The sequence below is a fragment of the Macaca mulatta genome, chromosome 7 (assembly GCF_049350105.2).
Source record: "Macaca mulatta isolate MMU2019108-1 chromosome 7, T2T-MMU8v2.0, whole genome shotgun sequence".
NCBI lineage: Eukaryota > Metazoa > Chordata > Mammalia > Primates > Cercopithecidae > Macaca > Macaca mulatta.
The window spans coordinates 112,287,807-112,308,911 of NC_133412.1; the positions used below are offsets into that span (position 1 = coordinate 112,287,807).

The window sequence follows — 21,105 nt, forward strand, 5'->3', positions numbered from 1 at the left end:
ATGCTTTGTTTCTGTGGGAAAGTGTTTTGGTTTTTTTGTTTGTTTGGGACACAGTCTCACTCTGTCACACAGGCTAGAGTGCAGTGGTGCAATCTCGGCTCACTGCAACCTCCTCATCCGGGGCTCAAGCTATCCTCCTGACTCAGCCTCCCGAGTAGCTGGGATTACAGGCGTGCACCACCACTCCCGGCTAATTTTTGCATTTTTAGTAAAGGCGGGGTTTCAACATGTTGGCCAGGCTGGTCTCCAGCTCCTGGCCTCAAGTTATCCACCTGCCTCAGCCTCCCAAAATGCTGGGATTACGGACATGAGTCACTGTGCCTGGCCTGTGAAAAAACTGTTTTCTGAGCTTCCATTTGTGTATACATATGTTTATAGAACAAAACTGGTTCCCACACTGGCAGTGCAGGTAGGGCAGAACCAGAAGCAGGACAACACACACAGACACCACTAACAATAGGGCCGCTCCCTTAGGCCTGGTCTTAACCAGCTCTAGGCCAGGTGAAGAGGCTAACTCAACCATGACTGCCTGTCTCGCTATTGCTTTCTTTTCTCTAGTACAGATGCTCAGGGTCTAATCAGAGACTGATTCTCAACTGGCGCGACCAAGGGACAGTTATATTATCTCCAGTCTCAATTTCCTTATCAGTAATAACAGGCATTTTTATCCACACTTTTAGTTTGTGAGGAATAAGGCACGTAGAGGGTTTCACAGAGGGTCGGGAACAAGATCAACCCCTAACCAATGTTAGTCATTATGATTAATGACTTTTCCTAGTTTTTATTTTTGTCTTCCTTCTGCTCACTTTAGCCTAATCAGGGTGGGCGTGGTGACTCAAGCCTGTATTCCCAGCACTCTGGGAGGTAGAGGCGGGCGGATCACCTGAGGTCAGGAGTTCGAGACCAGACTGCCCAACATGGTGGAATCCGGTCTCTAATAATACAAAAATTAGCCAGGCGTGTTGGCAAGCGCCTGTAGTCCCAGGTACTCGGGAGACTGAGGCAGGAGAATCGCTTGAACCTGGGAGGCGAAGGTTGCAGTGAGCCGAGATGGTGTCACTGCACTCCAGCCTGGGCGACAGAGCGAGACTCCGTATGAAAAAAAAAAAAAAATTAACCTAATAGAGGAAAGCACGCGCCCACCCCCTCTCTGAGCATGCGCACCAACAGAATAGCCGCGCCCTTTTCTAATTAAACCATTAACCAAGGTGAGGGTAAGGAAGAAAAGGAGGCTTGGCTAAGTCCCACCCTGATGTGATCAGGTTAAAACTGTGTAAGGCACATTACATCATAGGTTAAAAGGCCTGGAAAACTCCGCGCTCTCCTTGCCAGAACTGCAGGCTTGCGGGCCAAGTCTCTGAGAACTCAGGGATTGTGAAACCCGCCCCGGCTCTGCGCTAGCAGCGGGATCCAGGCACCCGCAGCTAATTGGGGAGGGAGGTGACTGCCTGGCTGACTTTTCATTGGCCCAGAGTCACAAAGGCTGCAGGTTCTTCCCCCTTCCGGTCGCTGAGTGGTTGAGGCCGGAAAACAACGCTCATCGTCATTGGCTGAGCCCGGCTGTCAGTCCTTTCGCGTCTCGGCGGCGCGGCACAGCCCGGCGCGGCCTGTAAAGCAGTCTCAGGCCTGCTGCAGGGAGAAGATGGCGGTCGCAGTGAGAACTTTGCAGGAACAGCTAGAAAAGGCCAAAGAGAGCCTTAAGAACGTGGATGAGAATATTCGCAAGCTCACCGGGCGGGATCCGAATGACGTGAGGTAAGGGCTTAACGGGAACTCGGAGCTCGGAGAGGCAGCCCTCTGGTCGGGGTGAATTGGGGGCGGGGAGGGCGGCCAGCCTTCAGAAGGCTGGAACCTCGAGGCCTGTTCGCGGGGCGGCGGGTAAAACCATGTTCTCGCCGAGGTGGAAAAGCCCCAGGCCCCCATCGTAGAGCGCTGGTCTCAGGTTCCTGAGAAAGGAGAGCGAGTCCTGGATACGCCGGCATGGTTTCTCAGGCCTGTGAGAAGACCCAGACTACTGATTCCCGCCCTCGGCCCTGCAGGCCCGGAACTGCAGCACAAAGCCCCTTCCCGCTCTGGCGGGCACCCGGCCCAGGGCTGGCCCCGAGACCCTGCCGGGACGCCACTAGCCACTTCACCCCAACCTCTTGCCCACGTGCAGCTTCCTCGGGGATGGCGGGATGGGGACCTGATTCAGGCTTTTCAATGTGTGGGGGCATCGAGGTGATTATAATTTCTGTGATACAGGTCCTGGAGAAACGAGGAAGTTAAATGAAATAGTACGTCCTGTCCTGTTTCAGACACTTGGGTTTATTTGAAACTATCTTTTTGGAACTTTTGCGATTTTCTCCTTGGATCCATATCTCTGAAAGTAATTGGTGCAACTATGTGTGTCTGCATATGATCTTGCACTGATTTGTAAATCTCTTACAGGCCCATCCAAGCCAGATTGCTGGCCCTTTCTGGTCCTGGTGGAGGTAGAGGACGTGGTAGTTTATTACTGAGGTAAGATTTCCTTTGGACTTTACTCATGCTGAAACTACTGGTACTTTACTTACAAATATATTGGCTTGCACAAAACCTGTGATAAAATCGATAACCCAGTGTTTGTTGTCTTTGTTTAATGCTTGTGATAGACTAGGTTTCCGTATAAATACAGTTATCCTGAAAAACTGGAGGTCGAAGAATATATTAAGTGTACCAATTTTGAGTGAACTTAATTCTTATAGTTTAAAGTAACACTAAAAGCATTTTGGGAATGAATGCCCATTTAAGGCTACTTTAGTTGGAAAGGTTTTTAAAATTTCAACCATATTCTCTTGTCAAATGGAAATACCGTTTATCTTGTATTTCAAGTGCTTTATGTTGAACATTTTAAATTTCAGGCGTGGATTCTCAGATAGTGGAGGAGGACCCCCAGCCAAACAGAGAGACCTTGAAGGGGCAGTCAGTAGGTAGGTCTGTAAAAAGATTCCTGAAGTCTTCTTTAGTTTCTGATGTACAACACAAATACAAATATTTATTAATAATAATGCTGTTTGAGTAATATTACAATTGAGTAGTGTGCCACTTCCCCCCCCTCACAAGTTCTCTTGGTATTTGATTGAACTGAGTCAGTTCTCTCAAAACACAGTTCTGCACTCATGATAACCCACAGTTTATCAAAATAAAGGTCAGGTGAAGAGTAAATTTGGAAAAATTGTCAATTAGTACCATTTTTTTCTGACTTGTAATTGAAATACTTAACCAGTTTGAAATACTTAGAAAATACAGGAGAGCAGAGTTAGTTTGGGTGTTAGTTCACATGTTGTATTCTTTCTCTGCTGGAGGAAAGAATAAAATGGAATGGAGACTTGATAGAACAAAGCTTCTGGAAATGAGTCCTAGAAAGAGAGGGCATTTGCCTTTGGTGTGCAGTTACATAAATACCTCTGGTCATTTAAATTAATTTCTGGCCAGGTACAGTGGCTTATCCCTGTAATCCCAGCACTTTGGGAAGCCAAGGCCAGCAGATCACTTGAGCCCAGGAGTTCCAGACCAGCCTAGGTACATGGTGAAATCACATCCCTACAAAAAGTACAAAAAAGTTACCCAGGCATGCTGGCTCACGCCTGTAGTCCCAGCTTGGGAGGATGAGGCAAGAGGATCACTTGAACCTGGGAGGTCGAGGCTGCAGTGAACTGTGGTGGCACCACTGCACTTCAGCCTGGATGGTATAGTGAAACACTGTCTCAAAAAAAGTAATTTTGTCTATGACAGGCTGGGTGGGGAGCGTCGGACCAGAAGAGAATCACGCCAGGAAAGCGACCCAGAGGATGATGATGTTAAAAAGGTATTGAGATTGAAGGAACTTAAACGAATGTAGTACCTTCACTTTACTACATTTGAAAGCACACCACTCATATGCTAGTTAATTACTGAGATTTTCTTTTTCTGCAGCCAGCATTGCAGTCTTCAGTTGTAGCTACCTCCAAAGAGCGCACGCGTAGAGACCTTATCCAGGATCAAAATATGGATGAAAAGGGAAAGCAAAGGTATTTCCCTGGGGGAAAAAAACTCTTGTGAAATAATGCAGTTATAAGGAAAATTAAGGGATTGTTCAAGTGTCCTGTAGTGTTTCTTAGAAAATGATGGGTTTAAATGAAATGGATCCTGTTGACAGTAAATTTTCTTATTCTGTTCTTTAGGAACCGGCGAATATTTGGCTTGTTGATGGGTACCCTTCAAAAATTTAAACAAGAATCCACTGTTGCTACTGAAAGGGTATTTATCCAAGTTTTGTTTTGCATCATGTATTTAAGTTATCAAAGTAGTAGATTAATTTTTTTTTAAGCCTTAAAGCTGTTTTAAGACTTAATTGTAAACCTAAAATAAAGCCAAATGAAAACTTGGTTTAACTTTTTATAGAACAGCCTTACTTAAACATTGTGTTGCAATATGACAGTTGTTGATATCATAGCTAATAGCCTTGAAATTTAGGTATGTGGAAAAAAAAGCCTCAGTCTCCATTTCATTAAAGACAAATTGCAGTCAGTACCAAGTGCTAAGTTCTAATTAGTTGGTATCCTGAATTGAAAATGTGAAGCGGCCGGGCGCAGTGGCTCACGCCTGTAATCCCAGCACTTTGGGAGGCTGAGGCGGGTGGATCACCTGAGGTCAGGAGTTAGAGACCAGCCTGGCCAACATAGTGAAACCATGTCTCTAGTAAAAATACGAAATTTAGCCGCGTGTGGTGGCATGCACCTGTAATCTCAGCTATTTGGGAGGTGGAGGCAGGGGAATCACTTAAACCCTGGAGGTGAGGTTGCAGTGAGCCAGGATCGCGCCATTGCACTCCAGCCTGGGCAACCGGCGCAAAACTCCATCTCAAAAAAAGAAAAAATGTGACACATGTGCAGATACCTTTTTTTTTTTTTTTTTTTTTTTTGGGTAGAGATGGGGTTTCATCAAGTTGCCCAGGCTGGGCTGAGCTCAAAGCAGTCCATCCACCTCAGCCTCCCAGAGTGCTGGGATGACAGGTGTGAGCCACCATGCCCGGCCTGCAGATACCTTTACATAGTAAAAAAAAAAAAAAAAATTTGAATCGGAGTTTGGCTCTTCTTGCCCATGCTGGAGTGCAGTGGCGTGATCTCAGCTCCCTGCAGCCTCCGCCTCCAGGGTTCAAGTGATTCTCCTGCTTCAGCCTCCCAAGTAGCTGGGATTATAGGTGGGCATGACCATGCCCGCTAATATTTTTGTGTTTTTAGTAGAGATGGTGTTTCACCGTGTTGGTCAGGCTGGTCTCAAACTCCTGACTTCAGATGATCTACCTACCTCTGATGTTTCACATAATTAGTATGTGTAATAACTTTTTATTATAATTGAACTGAAATCATATATACCTTGTGTGTATTTCTTGTAACTGTTTCAACACATAAGTATTAAAGCAGGGTACTTAACTTTTAGCAAAAGCGGCGCCAGGAAATTGAACAAAAACTTGAAGTTCAGGCAGAAGAAGAAAGAAAGCAGGTTGAAAATGAAAGGAGAGAACTGTTTGAAGAGAGGCGTGCTAAACAGACAGAACTGCGGCTTTTGGAACAGAAAGTTGAGCTTGCGCAGCTGGTGAGTGGTAATTTCGAATTCTAAGATTGGTAATCCTTTATGTTTACAAAAGCACTGACCTTTTACCTTTTCTTTAGCAAGAAGAATGGAATGAACATAATGCCAAAATAATTAAATATATAAGAACTAAGACAAAGCCCCATTTGTTTTATATTCCTGGAAGAATGTGTCCAGCTACCCAAAAATTAATAGAAGAGTCACAGAGAAAAATGAATGGTAAGTGTGTGAAGAGGTCCATTGAATTGTTCATAGCGGGTAAGGTAGTATGTTCATACGCACAAGTTTGTTTTCTAAAATACTTATGATTCAGTGATTGGTTTGCTGTGTTTGGTTTTTTAAAAAAAATAAGATATAAGATATTCTAGGCCGGGCACTGTGGTTCACGCCTGTAATCCCAGCACTTTGGGAGGCCAAAGCAGGCCAATCACGAGGTCAGGAGATCGAGACCATCCTGGTTAACACAGTGAAACCCCGTCTCTAGTCTCTACTAAAAATACAAAAAAAAAATTAGCTGGGCATGGTGGTAGAAGCCTGTAATTCTAGCTACTTGGCAGGCTGAGGCAGGAGAATCACTTGAACCTGGGAGGCAGAAGTTGCAGTGAGCCAAGATCGCGCCACTGAACCTCCAGCCTGGGCAACAGATCTAGACTCCGTCTCAAAAAAAAAAAGATACATTCTGAGATGCTGGTGAGTTTGTAGTATAGGAATATTTGTATCATGGAGTTTAATGTGAAAGTTATAGACAGTGCTTATGCATCTGTATTCCTTAAGCATTTGTGTATAATTTTTTTTTGCATGCTACTCTTATTCTGATAAAATGCTAAGAAGACAAATGTGAAAACCAACAGTTTCTAGATGGAACACACATGGAAGGATAGACACTGCTAAGATGATGATTTGTCTCTTTGGGATCAGAAAAATTAATACATAAAGATTAATCTGTTTTATCAGTTAGAAAATGTCTAGTTCTGTCTGCCACTAATTTCTAGTATGTAGATTTCCCATGGATCTTTGCTTTTATAATTTTATGTCAGTTTGTGATTACTTAATTGCCATAGTAGTATTTTGTCATAACTCTACAAAAACAAATCCAGATGAAGCTTAATGACAATTTGTGACCAGTTGTAAAATTGTGGCTTTGAATTTTGTTAATCGGTAAATTTTACACATGTAAATTTTTATTCTTTAGCTTTATTTGAAGGTAGACGCATCGAATTTGCAGAACAAATAAATAAAATGGAGGCTAGGCCTAGAAGACAATCAATGAAGGAAAAAGAGCATCAGGTGGTGCGTAATGAAGAACAGAAGGCGGAACAAGAAGAGGGTAAGGTGGCTCAGCGAGAGGAAGAGTTGGAGGAGACAGGTAATCAGCACAATGATGTAGAAATAGAGGAAGCAGGAGAGGAAGAGGAAAAGGAAATAGCAATTGTTCATAGTGATGCAGAGAAAGAACAGGAGGAGGAAGAACAAAAACAGGAAATTGAGGTTAAGATGGAGGAGGAAACTGAGGTAAGGGAAAGTGAGAAGCAGCAGGATAGTCAGCCTGAAGAAGTTATGGATGTGCTAGAGATGGTTGAGAATGTCAAGCATGTAATTGCTGACCAGGAGGTAATGGAAACTAATCGAGTTGAAAGTGTAGAGCCTTCAGAAAATGAAGCTAGCAAAGAATTGGAACCAGAAATGGAATTTGAAATTGAGCCAGATAAAGAATGTAAATCCCTTTCTCCTGGGAAAGAGAATGTCAGTGCTTTAGACATGGAAAAGGAGTCTGAGGAAAAAGAAGAAAAAGAATCTGAGCCCCAACCTGAGCCTGTGGCTCAGACTCAGCCTCAGCCTCAGCCCCAGCCCCAGCCTCAGCTTCAATCTCAGTCCCAACCAGTACTCCAGTCCCAGCCTCCCTCTCAGCCTGAGAATTTGTCATTAGCTGTTTTGCAGCCAACACCCCAAGTTACTCAGGAGCAAGGGCATTTACTACCTGAGAGGAAGGAGTTTCCTGTAGAGTCTGTAAAAGTCACTGAGGTACCAGTAGAGCCAGTCTTGACAGTACATCCAGAGAGCAAGAGCAAAACCAAAACTAGGAGCAGAAGTAGAGGTCGAGCTAGAAATAAAACAAGCAAGAGTAGAAGTCGAAGCAGTAGCAGTAGTAGTTCTAGTAGCAGTTCAACCAGTAGCAGCAGTGGAAGTAGTTCTAGCAGTGGAAGTAGTAGCAGTCGTAGTAGTTCCAGTAGCAGCTCCAGTACAAGTGGCAGCAGCAGCAGAGATAGTAGCAGCAGCACTAGTAGTAGTAGTGAGAGTAGAAGTCGGAGTAGGGGCCGGGGACATAATAGAGATAGAAAGCACAGAAGGAGCGTGGATCGCAAGAGAAGGGATACTTCAGGACTAGAAAGAAGTCACAAATCTTCAAAAGGTGGTAGTAGTAGAGATACAAAAGGATCAAAGGATAAGAATTCCCGGTCTGACAGAAAGAGGTCTATATCAGAGAGTAGTCGATCAGGCAAAAGATCTTCAAGAAGTGAAAGAGACCGAAAATCAGACAGGAAAGACAAAAGGCGTTAATGGAAGAAGCCAGGCTTTCTTAGCCATTCTTTGCAGCAGAAGATTTCTTGATATAAAAGGATTACCTGTCCTTGTAAGGAGGATGCTGCCTTAAGAATTGCATGTTGTAAAAAATCTTTTTGGAAAATACAGACTGTTTGTTTACCAGACATTCTTGTACTTTTTGCATAATTTTGTAAGAGTTATTTATCAAAATTATGTGAGGTTCCAAAATATGTAAAAATGATAATAATAAAAAAAGATTAACATCCCTTGTCATCTTTTTTAAATATCCTATACTCTTCAGTAAGAATCTGTATATTTTAATAGGCAAATCTTTAAGTCTGTTCCCTTCTAATTCTGTATCATACATTGCTTTTGTAGAAATAAATGTGTGCTTATTTCATTATTTTTGGGATGTCCTCGTTGACACTTGTATAATAAATATCCTCTTTATCATTTTCAGCTTTTAACACTAGATACTGCACGTGATTAGAATGTTTTTGAAGGTTTCCTCGTTTTTATTTGCCTTGGACAATTTTGAATTGTCAGAGTCAGAGCTTTGCAGCTTTGAGGGGGAACAGTTCTCTTTAAAATCATTTGCTATTTTCTAATCTCCCTTGTTATTTTAATCTAAGCATTTTCCCCCGTTTCTCATTTTAACCATATGTTTGGTAGATAACTTTAAACAGTATGATCTGGTTGGCATTTTCTTCCTGATCATGGGAGCGTCATTCTTTTGTCTTCATGGTTACTTGTGTGATATACATCTGTTAAAGAAAATCCACTTCTTTCTAGGGGAGGGAGGTAGAAAAGTACCTTTCAAACTTGGTTTTTGAGTTTGTGTCTTGTCTTAACTTTTGTGTTGGCTCTAACTGAAACATGCCGATATGTTTTCAACAATTTTGTTTAAGGAAGTATTGTATGGAAGTCCACAAAATGAAGGAAGTTCATCTAGGTTTTAATATGTAAGCAAGATAACACACAAGTGTACCAAGTTATTATTAACTTTGTTGTTTTACAAATTTGTATGAACTTGGAGTATCTGTTGCCCATTACTATACATGTGCAAATAAATGTGGCTTAGACTTGCGTGACTGCTTAAGACTAGTACTTGTATTAACTTTCTGATGCTTTATACAAGAGAGCACTTAAATTGCAAATGACCTTTTTTGAGTTTAACATTGTAGCTTTAGCCTTGACTTTGAATATTCATTATGCCTTCCCTTGACAAGTAAATGGTTACAGTGAAAATGTGAAGAAGTATCTCCAGTTAGTTTTTGTGTGTATATAACTCACTTGTGTAAGTGGATGTGTTAAAAGATCTTTTAAAAATCCTTTTATTGGAATAATAATTAAAACAGTAAATGCATAGAGCTTTGCAGAGCAATCTGTATCCGTGAGCCAGTTTCACCATTAGTATCTTCATCTGTGGCTTATCCAGCAAAATGTTTCATTTCCTGTGTTCCCTGGCAGGAAAGAGGTTGGTAAATAGTGAATTAAAGGGATGATCATAAAATTTAACCTGGTTAAAAAGCACCTTATTTGATGACTGTTTGTGTGCACTAAAATCCTTTGTACAAATTAAGTTTTGTCCACTCATTTGTACCTGGAAAATCTGAACAGTATTCATGTTCATGTTGCTTATAGAAAAGACTAGTATTGGCTTGAAGGTCTACTATTGGAGGGGTAGTAATGGGGGTATAATGAATGCTTGAGGGGAAAGGAGTAATTTTCAATAATTTCAGCTAAGTGCTACTGATCATAGTATATGAAAGGAATTTTTATATGGAATGCTTGATGGATTTGCATGTCATCCTTGTGCAGGGGCCATTTTAATCTGTTTCTTTTTTTTTTCCTCAGAGACAGGGTCTTACTCTGTCACCCAGGCTGGAGTGCAGTGGCACAAACCATCTGACTGCAGCCTTGACCTGCTGGGCTCAAGGGATCCTCCCACCTCAGCCTACCAAGTACCTGGGACTACAGGTGTGCACCACCATGCCCAGTTAATTTTTTATTTTTTGTAGAGACAGGATCTCACTATGTTGCCCAGGCTGGTCTCGAACTCTTTGGCTCAAACGATACTCCTGCCTTGGCCTCTGAAAGTGCTAGGATTACAGGCATGAGCCACCACTTTTGGCCTGTGTTGTTCCAATTTTAGTATGTGCTGCTGAAGTGAGCACAGGAATTTTAATAACAGATTGTACTAACATTTTCAAGTGGTATGCATTTTTAGGTTGGAAGGTTTAAGTTTTAAAATATAAGATTATATATTTTTTCGTTTCCAATCAATGCTTTATCCTTGAACTAAAATTTTATGGAACTTGATGTTTAGAGAACCATGGAATTGTTCACTTGAAAAGACACAAGGAATAAGTTAGAATATAAAAGTAATGACAGTTGCCCAGGGGGAAAAGACATGCAGTAGTCTTCCTACTGGAGATTATAAACTAGTGTTCATGGTTGAGTGCAGTGGCCTGTAATTCCCAACACTTTGGGAGGCTGAGGTGGGAATGTTGCTTGAGCCCAGGAGCTGAAGACCAGCCTGGGCAACATGGCAAAAACCTGTCTACAAAAAGAAAAACTAGCTGAGTGTGGTGGCATGAGCCTGAGTCCCAGCTACTCTGGAGGCTGAGGCAGGAGGATTGCTTGAGCCCAGGAGGTTGAGGTGCAGTAGCTATGATCACACTACTGCACTCCAGCCTGGGTGACAGATCACACTACTGCACTCCAGCCTGGGTGACAGAGTGAGACCTTGTCTAAAAAATAAAAAAAAAAAACCCAAATAGTGTTTATGGAAAACTTAGGAGCTGAAAGGGGATAGAGATGGCGAGTTAGGACTGCAATCAGTTTAGAGCTGTATTAGGAAAGAAGCTGGGTGCTATGGCTCACACCTGTAGTCCCAGCAATTTGGGAGGCTGAGGCTAGAGGATGGATGGCTTGAAGCCAGGAGTTCAACACTGGCCTGAGCATCAGCAAGACCCTATCTCTACAAAAAAAAAAATTTAGCCAGGTGTGTGCCTGTGGTTCTAGCTACTTGGGGGGCTGAGGTGGGAGGATTGCTTGAACCCAGGAGTTAGAGGTTATAGTGAGCTTTGATGGTGCCACTGCATTCCATAGTGGTGACAGACTGTCTCAAAAAAAAAAAAAAATCGGCAGGGACATCTAAGGGTCTTTTAAGGAAACATGTTTTAAGATACCAAGGTTTGGATAACCACCAAAAGAAAGATAGTTTGAACTTCAATGAGTTGTATTTCCAATCTAGGGTCCTTCTACACACTATCTAGAATGATAACGATTTACATGATTACTCAGGTAATTTGGGCAAAGCAAAATCCACCACACCAATAATGTATTGACAAAAATTCAAAAGGGAAAAGGGTAGTGATTACATGGGTCAATGCTATTAGAGTCAGTCATTAAGATGTAGGTTTAAAGTACATAAATAAGAATTTCTGGGCCGGGCACGGTGGCTCACGCCTGTAATCCCAGCACTTTGGGAGGCGGAGGTGGGTGGATCACGAGGTCAGGAGATTGAGACCATCCTGGCTAACAGTGAAACCCCATCTCTACTAAAAATACAAAAAAAATTGGCTGGGCCTGGTGGCGAGCACCTGTAGTCCCAGCTACTTGGGAGGCTGAGGCAGGAGAATGGTGTGAACTGGGGAGGTGGAGCTTGCAATGAGCTGAGATGGCGCCACTGCACTCCAGCCTGAGTGACAAGAGTTTTGCTGTTTCCCAGGCTGGAGTGCAATGGCGTGATCTCGGCTCACTGCAACCTCTGCCTCCCAGGTTCAGGAATTTCTTTTATGGCTACTATTGTGTAAAAAATTTTTTATGACTAGTCAAACTTTAAAATCTCTTCTGAAATCCAACTGGACAAATCCAACCCATTTTTACTTTTTGAGGTTAAAATGAATGCCATTAAATCACATAGCCCAGGAAACGTAGCTATGTATTTGGTTCGATACCACTGCTCTAGTAAGCCAGTGGGGTAGAGACTACAACTAGGTAAAAATAAACAAGAGGAATCATCTGAGAATGTTTTTCTTACGCCTTTCTTTGTCTCACCTAGCGTGATTTTTTTTTTTTTTTTTTTTTAAATAGAGATGGGGATCTTGCCCTGTTGCCCAGGCTGGTTTCAAACTCCCGAGCTCAAGCGATCTTCCCATTTTGGCCACCCTAAGTGCTAAGATTACAGGTGTGAGCTACCATGTCCAACCAATCTTTTTCAAAAAAGGAACTTAAATAATGATACTAAAAAAATATGATGCTCAAATGCCTGCAACTCTGCTTTCCATGGCCAGTTGACTACCCTATTCAAATTTGTAACAGCTACCACTCCTTGCCATGACTGTCCCAAAATCTTTGGTGTTTTTTTCCGTAACAATTAGCACTGTATTTTGTAGTACTTCTGCTTATTGTCTGCTTCCTAATAGAATGCAAGCTCCATGAAAATGGGAATTTTTAATTTCTCCCCCCCACCGCATTGTATTACACAAACCGAAAATACTACCTGTGCAAAACAGGTTTTCAGTATTATGAATGAATTATGACAGGTCTATAACATGGCTTAAGTGACTTGGTCTCTGTCTTTCCCACTTTCTTTCCTCTCTTCCAGCACATCCAAATATGTTTGTTTGAATCAATGAGCCAAGTCAGATCCTGAAATGTGTCTTCATTTTCTTCCAAATAATGGAGACAACAGTTTCTGTGACATTTTTTGTAAATATTTTGTGTGCTGTGCAGCTAAAGGGTGACCAGAGTGCTGCTTTTACATAATAGATCTGAAAAGGAGTATGGAGACATCAAAATTATTTGGGGGCTCTTTGTCAAATTACTCAGCCTTTTTGGATATTTCAGATATAGCCCAACCCTTTAAGGATCTTTGTTGTCTTAGTGAACTAATGTTACCTCTTTAAATATGTTATATATTTCTGTTTTGATGGATGAAGAACAAAGTTATCTAGGAACTGAGATTATAGGATGAAGAACAAAGTTATGTAGGAACTGAGATTATATAATGAAGATTAAAAGGGCTTTTGTTTCTCTTCTAATTTCTTATTTATGTGAATTTAGTTGCCTTACATACCCTCAGACTTATTTTTAATCCAGGTACCCACTCCCTCAAATCACACTCCTTTTGTCCAGTTTTCTGTATTAAGACCTGCCATTTGTGATGTTCTGGACTCTACATCAAATAATCCTGACCTTTCCAAAAATTTGCTTTTTGACAGCCAGCATGTTAACTATAAGGAATGGTCTTTGATTGTGGAATTCAGTGTCCCCTGGTGCTCCAGAGTGAAATAGGGGTGAGTGGGGAACAGACCACAAAATAAATGCACCCTTCAAATTTAAGTTTTCTGTTAATGCTTGTTGGGCCTTTGTTCTCACAGCCCTGTGTATGTGCTTCTGTTTATAGGTACATATCCACAGAGCAGTATGTTCAAGGCTGCTGACCTTTGTGTTAGAAATGCAAAATGCTAGGCTTGGTATCATGGCTCACACCTGTAATCCCAGCACTTTGGGAGGCCGAGGCAGGCAGATCACCTGAAGTCAGGAGTTTGAGACCAGCCTGGCCAACATAGTAAAACCCTGTCTCTACAAAAATGGAAAAATTAGTCTGGTGTGGAACCTGCCTGTACTCCCAGCTACTTGGGAGGCTAAGGCAGGAGACTCGAACCTGGGAGGTGGAGGTTGCAGTGAGCCGAGATTGTGTCACCACAATGCCCACTCCAACCTGGGCAATAGAGTGAGACTCCGTCTCAAAAAAAAAAAAAAAAAAAGAAATACAAAATGCTGTTCTCATGCAAATGATGTGATAATTGGGTCACCAGGGAAGGCTTTGCAGGTGAAGTGACCTGGAAGAATAAAGAAAAGCTATTTAATAGCTCTTGAGCATATGTTGTATTCCAGGTACTGTTCTCATTACTGAGTTACGACAGTGAACAAAACAAAAATTTCTGCCTTCATAGAGCCTACATTTGCAGGAGGGACAGAAAAGCGCCAAATGAGAGTGGTAAATGTTAAAGAGAGAAAGGGAAGGAAGGTTAGGAGTACTGAAGTGGGATGGCTTTGCAGTTTTAGGTAGGATGGTCAATGCCTCGCTGAGGTGACATTTAGAGATCAGATAGGTAAAGACGCAGGCCATTTGGATATCTGAGGGAAGAGAATTCCAAGCAAAGGAATAATAAGACGTCCTTTCAATAAACAGTAAAGAGCCCTGTGGCTGGAGCAGTGTATGCGAGGGAGGAAAATGGTAAAGTAATTCAGAGAGGTAATAGTCAATGAAAATGGCTGAGGATTTGCTACAACTGGAGAAACACAACAAGCCCATGGTCTTGAACCCAAGTTGGATAAATATTGACAACCAAAATAAGTGACTGAGGCCTAAGTCTTAGTCATCGAGGTTTATTGAGCTAGCTTGAGGGCATGCCCGGCGGAAAAAAAATCTTGTAAAAACTTGTTTCACGGATGTATCTGGCTGTTTTTTTCCCAAGAGGTTCTCAGGAGGTTTAGTATTTATACATTTTCCTTTAAACGTCTGAGGAGGGTGAGGATGGCAGTGAGATGAATGATTACAGACTTATGAGACTTTAGTTAGTGCCCAGTAAATCTGCATTTTACATAAGGTGAGGTGAACATTTGAAGAAACAGGAATAGAGGAAGCAGAGGGGTGAAGGACTGATTAATCTTGTCTTTGTTCTCTACCTGGGGAGATAAGCTAGTAATTGACATTATCAATGTGGAGTCTTGAAAGGGCTGCTTTCTGGTTCGCCCTTGGGGAGGAAAGCCTAATGGCAGTTGGTGAGGGAGTAGGTATAATGAGGCATGTTGGACCTCTCATCCCCTCATAGCTGCGAACTCAGTTTCCCAGGTTTCTCTGGGGTCCCCTTGGCTAAGAGGGAGTCCATTCAGCTGGGGACTTAGAATTTTATTTTTATTTCTCAGTATAAAAACCACAGTGGGCCAGGTGTGGTGACTCTCATGCCTGTAATCCTAGCACTTTGTGGGGCTGAGGTGGGCAGATCGCTTGAGCCCCAGGGGTTCGAGACCAGCCTGGGCAACGTGGCGAAAACTGCCTCTACAAAAAATAAAATTAGCTGAGCATGGTGGCAGGCACCTGTAGTCCTAGCTACTCCGGAGATGGAGGTGGGAGGATCACCTGTGCCTGGGAGGTTGAGGCTGTGGTGAGCTGTGATTGTGCCACTGCACTCCAGCCTGGGTGACAGAATGAGACCGGGTCTCAAAAAAATAAGTAATTTTTTAAAAAACCATACTTGGGCACATCATAATAAAACTTTTGAAAACCAAATAAAATCCCAGATGTATGAGAATTTCTAATTATCTTTTTATTATCTATTTCTAGCTTAATTCCACTTTCATTAAAGAGCATTCTCTGTATAGTTTCAATCACTTAAAATTTGTTGAGAGTTGCTGTTGGGCCCTGCATATGATTAAGTTTGGAAACTATAGGCGTGTGGCCCTGAGAAAAAAGTTGATTCTTTAGCTATTATATGCAGTTTAGTTTGTGCCAATTAGGTCAATTTTATTACTCGTATTATTTACATCTTTTATATCCTTACCAAGTCTTTGTGGGCTTGTTCTATCACATACCAAGGGAAGAATGTTAAAATCTCCCACTGTGATTTGTGGATTTATCTTTCTCCTTTATATTTTTCTTTTTCTTTTTTCTTTTTTTTTTTTTTTTTGAGATGGAGCCTAGTTCTCTCACCCAGGCTGGAGTGCAGTGGCACCATCTTGGCTCACTGCAACCTCCGCCTCCTGGGCTCAAGTGATTCTCCTGCCTCAGCCTCCTGAGTAACTGGGATTACAGGCACCTGCCACCATGCCCAGCTAATTTTTGTATTTTTAGTAGAGACGGGGTTTCACTGTGTTGGCCAGCCTGGCCTCGAACTCCTGACCTTGCAATCCACCTGCCTCTGCCTCTCAAAGTGCTGGGATTACAAGCATGAGCCACCACACCCGGCCTCTCTTTTCTATTTTTGTTTTACATATTTTGAGGTTATTATAGTAGGTGCATATACATTTAAAATTGCTTCATCTTCCTTATGATTTAATCCTTTTGGAATTTTCAGATGTCTGTATTTCAAACAAGGCTTTTGTCTTAAAATCTACTTTGCCTGCCATTAGTATAGCTACTTAACCTTTCTTTGGGATAATGTTGGTATGATTTATCTTTTCCTATCCTTTTACTTTCAAGCTTTCTGTAATCCTTTTATTTAACAATGTGTCTTATAAGCAGGTTTAAAAAAAAAAAAAAATTAGGACAGCCTTTGTCTTGGCATAGTCTGCTTAAGTTTATTGACACATTTAGGTTCAAATCGACCATTTTACTAATTGCCTTTTTTTTTTTTTTGGAGACGGGAGTCTTATTGTCACCCAGGTTGGAGTGCAGTGGTGCAATCTTGGCTCACTGCAGTCTCCACCTCCCGGGCTCAAGTGATTCTTCTGCCACAGCCTCCTAAGTAGCTGGGACCACAGGCCTGCACCATCACACCTGGCTAATTTTTTGTATTTTTGGTAGAGACAGGATTTCGCCATGTTGGCCAGGCTGGTCTCAAACTCCTGAGCTCAAGCGATCCAGTTAAATAGATCTACTCACCTCATCCTCCCAAAGGGTTGGGATTAGAGGCGTGAGCTACCGAGCCCCAGCTAATTGCCCTCACCCCCGCCTTTTTTTTTGTTTTGCCTATTTTGTGTATCTTTTTCTTCCTTTGAGCTGGATGAATAATTATTAATCTGTTATCCCCCTCTATTAACTCGATACTTCTGCATTCTTTTACTGTTGCTTCAGTGGTTTTCAGTTTTCCTAGAATTTATAACACACATCCATGCATGATGCAAGACCCTTAGAACATTTTACGCCATTTATAGTACTTTTTCTATGTAGTTTGTCTACTTATATTTTAAGTCTCACAATACATTATTATTGATTTATACAACATTCAGTATTCATTTATTGAATACTGCTTTTTAACATTGCTTTTCATACCTTCTTACATCTGTGGATCTTGCTCTGTTGCCCAGGCTGGAATGCCGTGGTGCAATCTCGGCTTGCTGCAGCCTTGACCTCCTGGGCTTGAGGATCCCAAAGTGTTGGGATTACAGGCGTGAGCCACCACACCTGGCCACTTATGATTTATTTATTGTAAGAACATTCAAAATCCTTTCTTCTAGCTATTTGAAATTTACAATGCAGCCTGGGGAACTGGGAAAAACCCCAGCTCTACAAAACACACACACACAAATTAGCCGGGCATAGAGGCATGCACCTGTCATCCCAGCTACTCGGGAGGCTGGGGTGGGAGGATCACTTGAGCCCAGGAGGTAGAGGTTGCAGTGAGCCGAGATTGTGCCATTGCACTCCAGCCTGGGCGACAGAGTGATACCCTGTCTCAAAACAAAAAGCAAATAACAAAACAATGCGTTATTGTTAGCTATAGTCACCCTACTATACAAGAGTACCAGAACTTAGTCCTCCTATTTAACTGTAACATTGTACCCATTGACCAACCTCCTTCCATTTACACCTTCCTCCTATTCTCCCCAGTCTCTGGTAACCACTATTCTATTCTCAATTTCTATGAGATCAGTTTGGTTTAGATTCAACATACGAGTGAATGAGGTCATGTGTTGTCTGTCTTTCTGTTCTTGGCTTATTTCATTTAATATACTGTTTTCCAGGCTCATCAATGTTGTCGCAATTGACAGGATTTTATTCCTTTTTAATGCCTGAATAGTATTCCATTGCTCATACATGCCACATTTTCTTAGCCTGAAGAACATCTTTTAGAATTTCCATTAATGTGGATCTTCTGGTGATATTATCTCAGTTTTTGTTTGTCATAAAATTACTTCACCTACCTTTGTGGAGGATATATTTGTTCAGTGTGGAGTTCTATTGGTGAGTATTTTCTTTCTGCGATTTGAATTATTGTTTTAATTATCTGTTTTCTGCATTCTATCATTTGTGTTGAGAAGCCACATGACAGTCTCCTTTGAAGGTAATTCAAACCTTTTCCCTGAAGGGAGATGGAGGCAGGGAGTAGATTAAATACTCCAGTCCAGAAGATTTCATTAATTAATTTTATCAATTTATACAAATTCTTCCAGAGAATAGAGGAAAAGGGATCACTTCTTAGCTTATTTAATGAGGTGTATGTGACCCTGATAGCAGGAGGTCACAAAGATATCACAAGAAAGGGAAAATTACATGGTAACCTCACATATATATATGTAAAAATCTTACACAAAATATTAGAAGATTTAAGTCCAGCCATATATGAAAAGGATACACAATCGTGTAATATGGAACACTTTCCCCTTGAGATTGGGAACAAAATAAGATATCCACTATTCCTGCATGTATTCAACATTTTACTGGATGAAACATCTTAGTGCAATAAGGCAAGAAGATGAAATGGATGGGAGGAAGATTGGAAAGGAAAAACGAAAACTGTCTATGCAGAAGACCATAAAAGATAGAAATTTTAAAAGAAATAGGTAGAAGAATGTACCAGGCTCAATCCTTGGAAGATTCACTATAATAAAGATGTTAGCTGGGTGTGGTGGTTCACTCCTGTAATCCCAGCACTTTGGGAGACTGAGGCGGGCAGATCACGAGGTCAGGAGATCGAGACCATCCTGGCTAACACGGTGAAACCCCGTCTCTACTAAAAAAATACAAAAAACTAGCCGGGCATGGTGGCAGACGCCTGTAGTCCCAGCTACTCAGGAGGCTGAGGCAGGAGAATGGCGTGAACCCGGGAGGCAGAGCTTGCAGTGAGCTGAGATCCGGCCACTGCACTCCAGCCTGGGCGACAGAGCAAGATTCCGTCTCAAAAAAAAAAAAAAAGCTGTTAATATTCATCAGGTTGTTCTTCAGATTCAATACAATTCCAGTAGAGATTTCAGCAGTATGTGTAGGAAGAGGGAGGTGAGGTACGAGAAAATGGATAAGCTGCTTCTAAAATGTGTATAGGAACAGAAAAGGTAAAGAACTAAAACAACCTTGAAGAAAAAAGTGAAGACTTTCTCTAGCAGACAGCAAGACTTTTAGACCAGATGCAGTGGCTCATACCTGTAATCCCTGCACTTTGGGAAGCTGAGGCTGGAGGATCGCTTGAGACCAGGAGTTCAGGACTAGCCTGGGCAACACAGTGAGACACCTCTACAAAAATTTAAAAAAAAAAAAAAAAAGCTGGGTGTAGTGGCACACTCCTGTGTGTAGTCCCAGCTATTTGGGAGGCTGAGGTGGGAGGATCACTTGAACTTGGGAATTCAAGGCTGCAGTGAATGGTGATTGTGCCACAGTACTCCAGCCTGGGCAACAGAGCAAAACCCTGTCTCAAAACAACAACAAAAACCCCCATTCTTTAATATAAACAAATAAAAACATGATTATTCCAGCTATCCCCTTTTCTGTTACTGCAGATTTTTTCATGAAGAAGGGGGGAAATTTCAATGGAGGATTTTTTTTTTTTTTTAACGTTGTTGGTGGAGGGTGGGGGAGAAGAGAGTAGAGGATATAGTGTGGCCTTTGAAAGATTGTAATGTACTTGCCATAACTAGTGCTCTTTAAACTTGTTCTTCAAAATACCTCTTACATGTAGAGGAAAAAAATGCCTCCAAATGTAGAAAAAGGATGAGCTCAACCACAAAACTTCTTTGTTTTTTGAAGGTTCGGGTTTTATTTAAAAATTCACTCTAATTTGTTTCTGCAAAGACTCCTTTATCTCATCTTCTGCCTCTAATTTGACAAAAGTTTCCTTGGGATCTCAGAAATAATTTTAAGAAGATTTTGGCTGGGCACGGTGGCTCACCCCTGTAATCCCAGCACTTTAGGAGGCCAAGGAGGGCAGATCACGAGGTCAGGAGATGGAGACCATCCTGGCTAACATGGTGAAACCCTGTCTCTACTAAAAATACAAAAAATTAACTGGGCGTGGTGGCGGGCGCCTGTAGTCCCAGCTACTTGGGAGGCTGAGGCAGGAGAATGGCGTGAACCCGGGAGGCAGAGCTTGCAGTGAGCTAAGATCGGGCCACTGCACTCCAGCCTGGGTGACAGAGCAAGACTCCATCTCAAAAAAAAAAAAAAAAGATTTTATTTTTACATTTTACCCAATTTTGAATGTTTTTAGCGGGATGGTTTATGTAAGTGTCTAGTTTGTCATATTACTGGAAATAGAATCCAACATAATTCAATAAATATTTATTAAGTACTTATTATATATCAGGCTTTAGTCTAGGTTTAGGGACACGATATTGGGGGAAAAAAATTATGCCCTCATGGGGCTTACATTCTTTTTTTTTTTTTTTTTGAGACGGAGTCTCGCTGTGTCACCCAGGCTGGAGTGCAGTGGCCAGATCTCAGCTCACTGCAAGCTCCGCCTCCCGGGTTCACGCCATTCTCCTGCCTCAGCCTCCCGAGTAGCTGGGACTACAGGCGCCTGCCACCTCGCCCGGCTAAGTTTTTGTATTTTTAGTAGAGACGGGGTTTCACCGTGTTAGCCAGGATGGTCTCGATCTCCTGACCTCGTGATCCGCCCGTCTCGGCCTCCCAAAGTGCTGGGATTACAGGCTTGAGCCACCGCGCCCGGCCGGGGCTTACATTCTTAACCAACATCTCTCCAAATACTGCTTGTGTCCCATTCTCTCTTTTCTCCTTGAATTCAGCTTAGACATGTTATATCTCAATCTAAGTATTTTTGAATCTATCTTTCACATTTCTATGTCTCTCTATTCTGAATTCTATATAATTTCTTTATATAAATTTTCTAGTTCATTAATTTATGTCATAGAATTGCATGTGTTTCCCCTCAGTGAATATTCAAACCACTGTTTATAAAGATAAATATTCAAACCACTGTTATTTTATTTTGTTTACATATATTTGTGTACACACCTCTTCACATATGGAATCTGCCATTTAATCCCAGCACTGTGGGA

General features: G+C 41.9%; 1 protein-coding gene across 1 annotated transcript; it reads left to right on the forward strand.

Moving 5' to 3' along the window:
* Positions 1-1,611: 1,611 nt before the first annotated feature.
* On the forward strand, positions 1,612-9,226 carry PNN (pinin, desmosome associated protein). The gene is made up of 9 exons (XM_002805022.4): positions 1,612-1,755; positions 2,431-2,502; positions 2,883-2,951; positions 3,757-3,829; positions 3,937-4,031; positions 4,185-4,260; positions 5,443-5,598; positions 5,676-5,814; positions 6,788-9,226. The coding sequence occupies exons 1-9, from the start codon at positions 1,643-1,645 to the stop codon at positions 8,152-8,154; spliced, it is 2,160 nt and encodes a 719-aa protein (XP_002805068.3). The 5' UTR covers positions 1,612-1,642; the 3' UTR covers positions 8,155-9,226.
* The last annotated feature ends 11,879 nt before the right edge of the window (positions 9,227-21,105 follow it).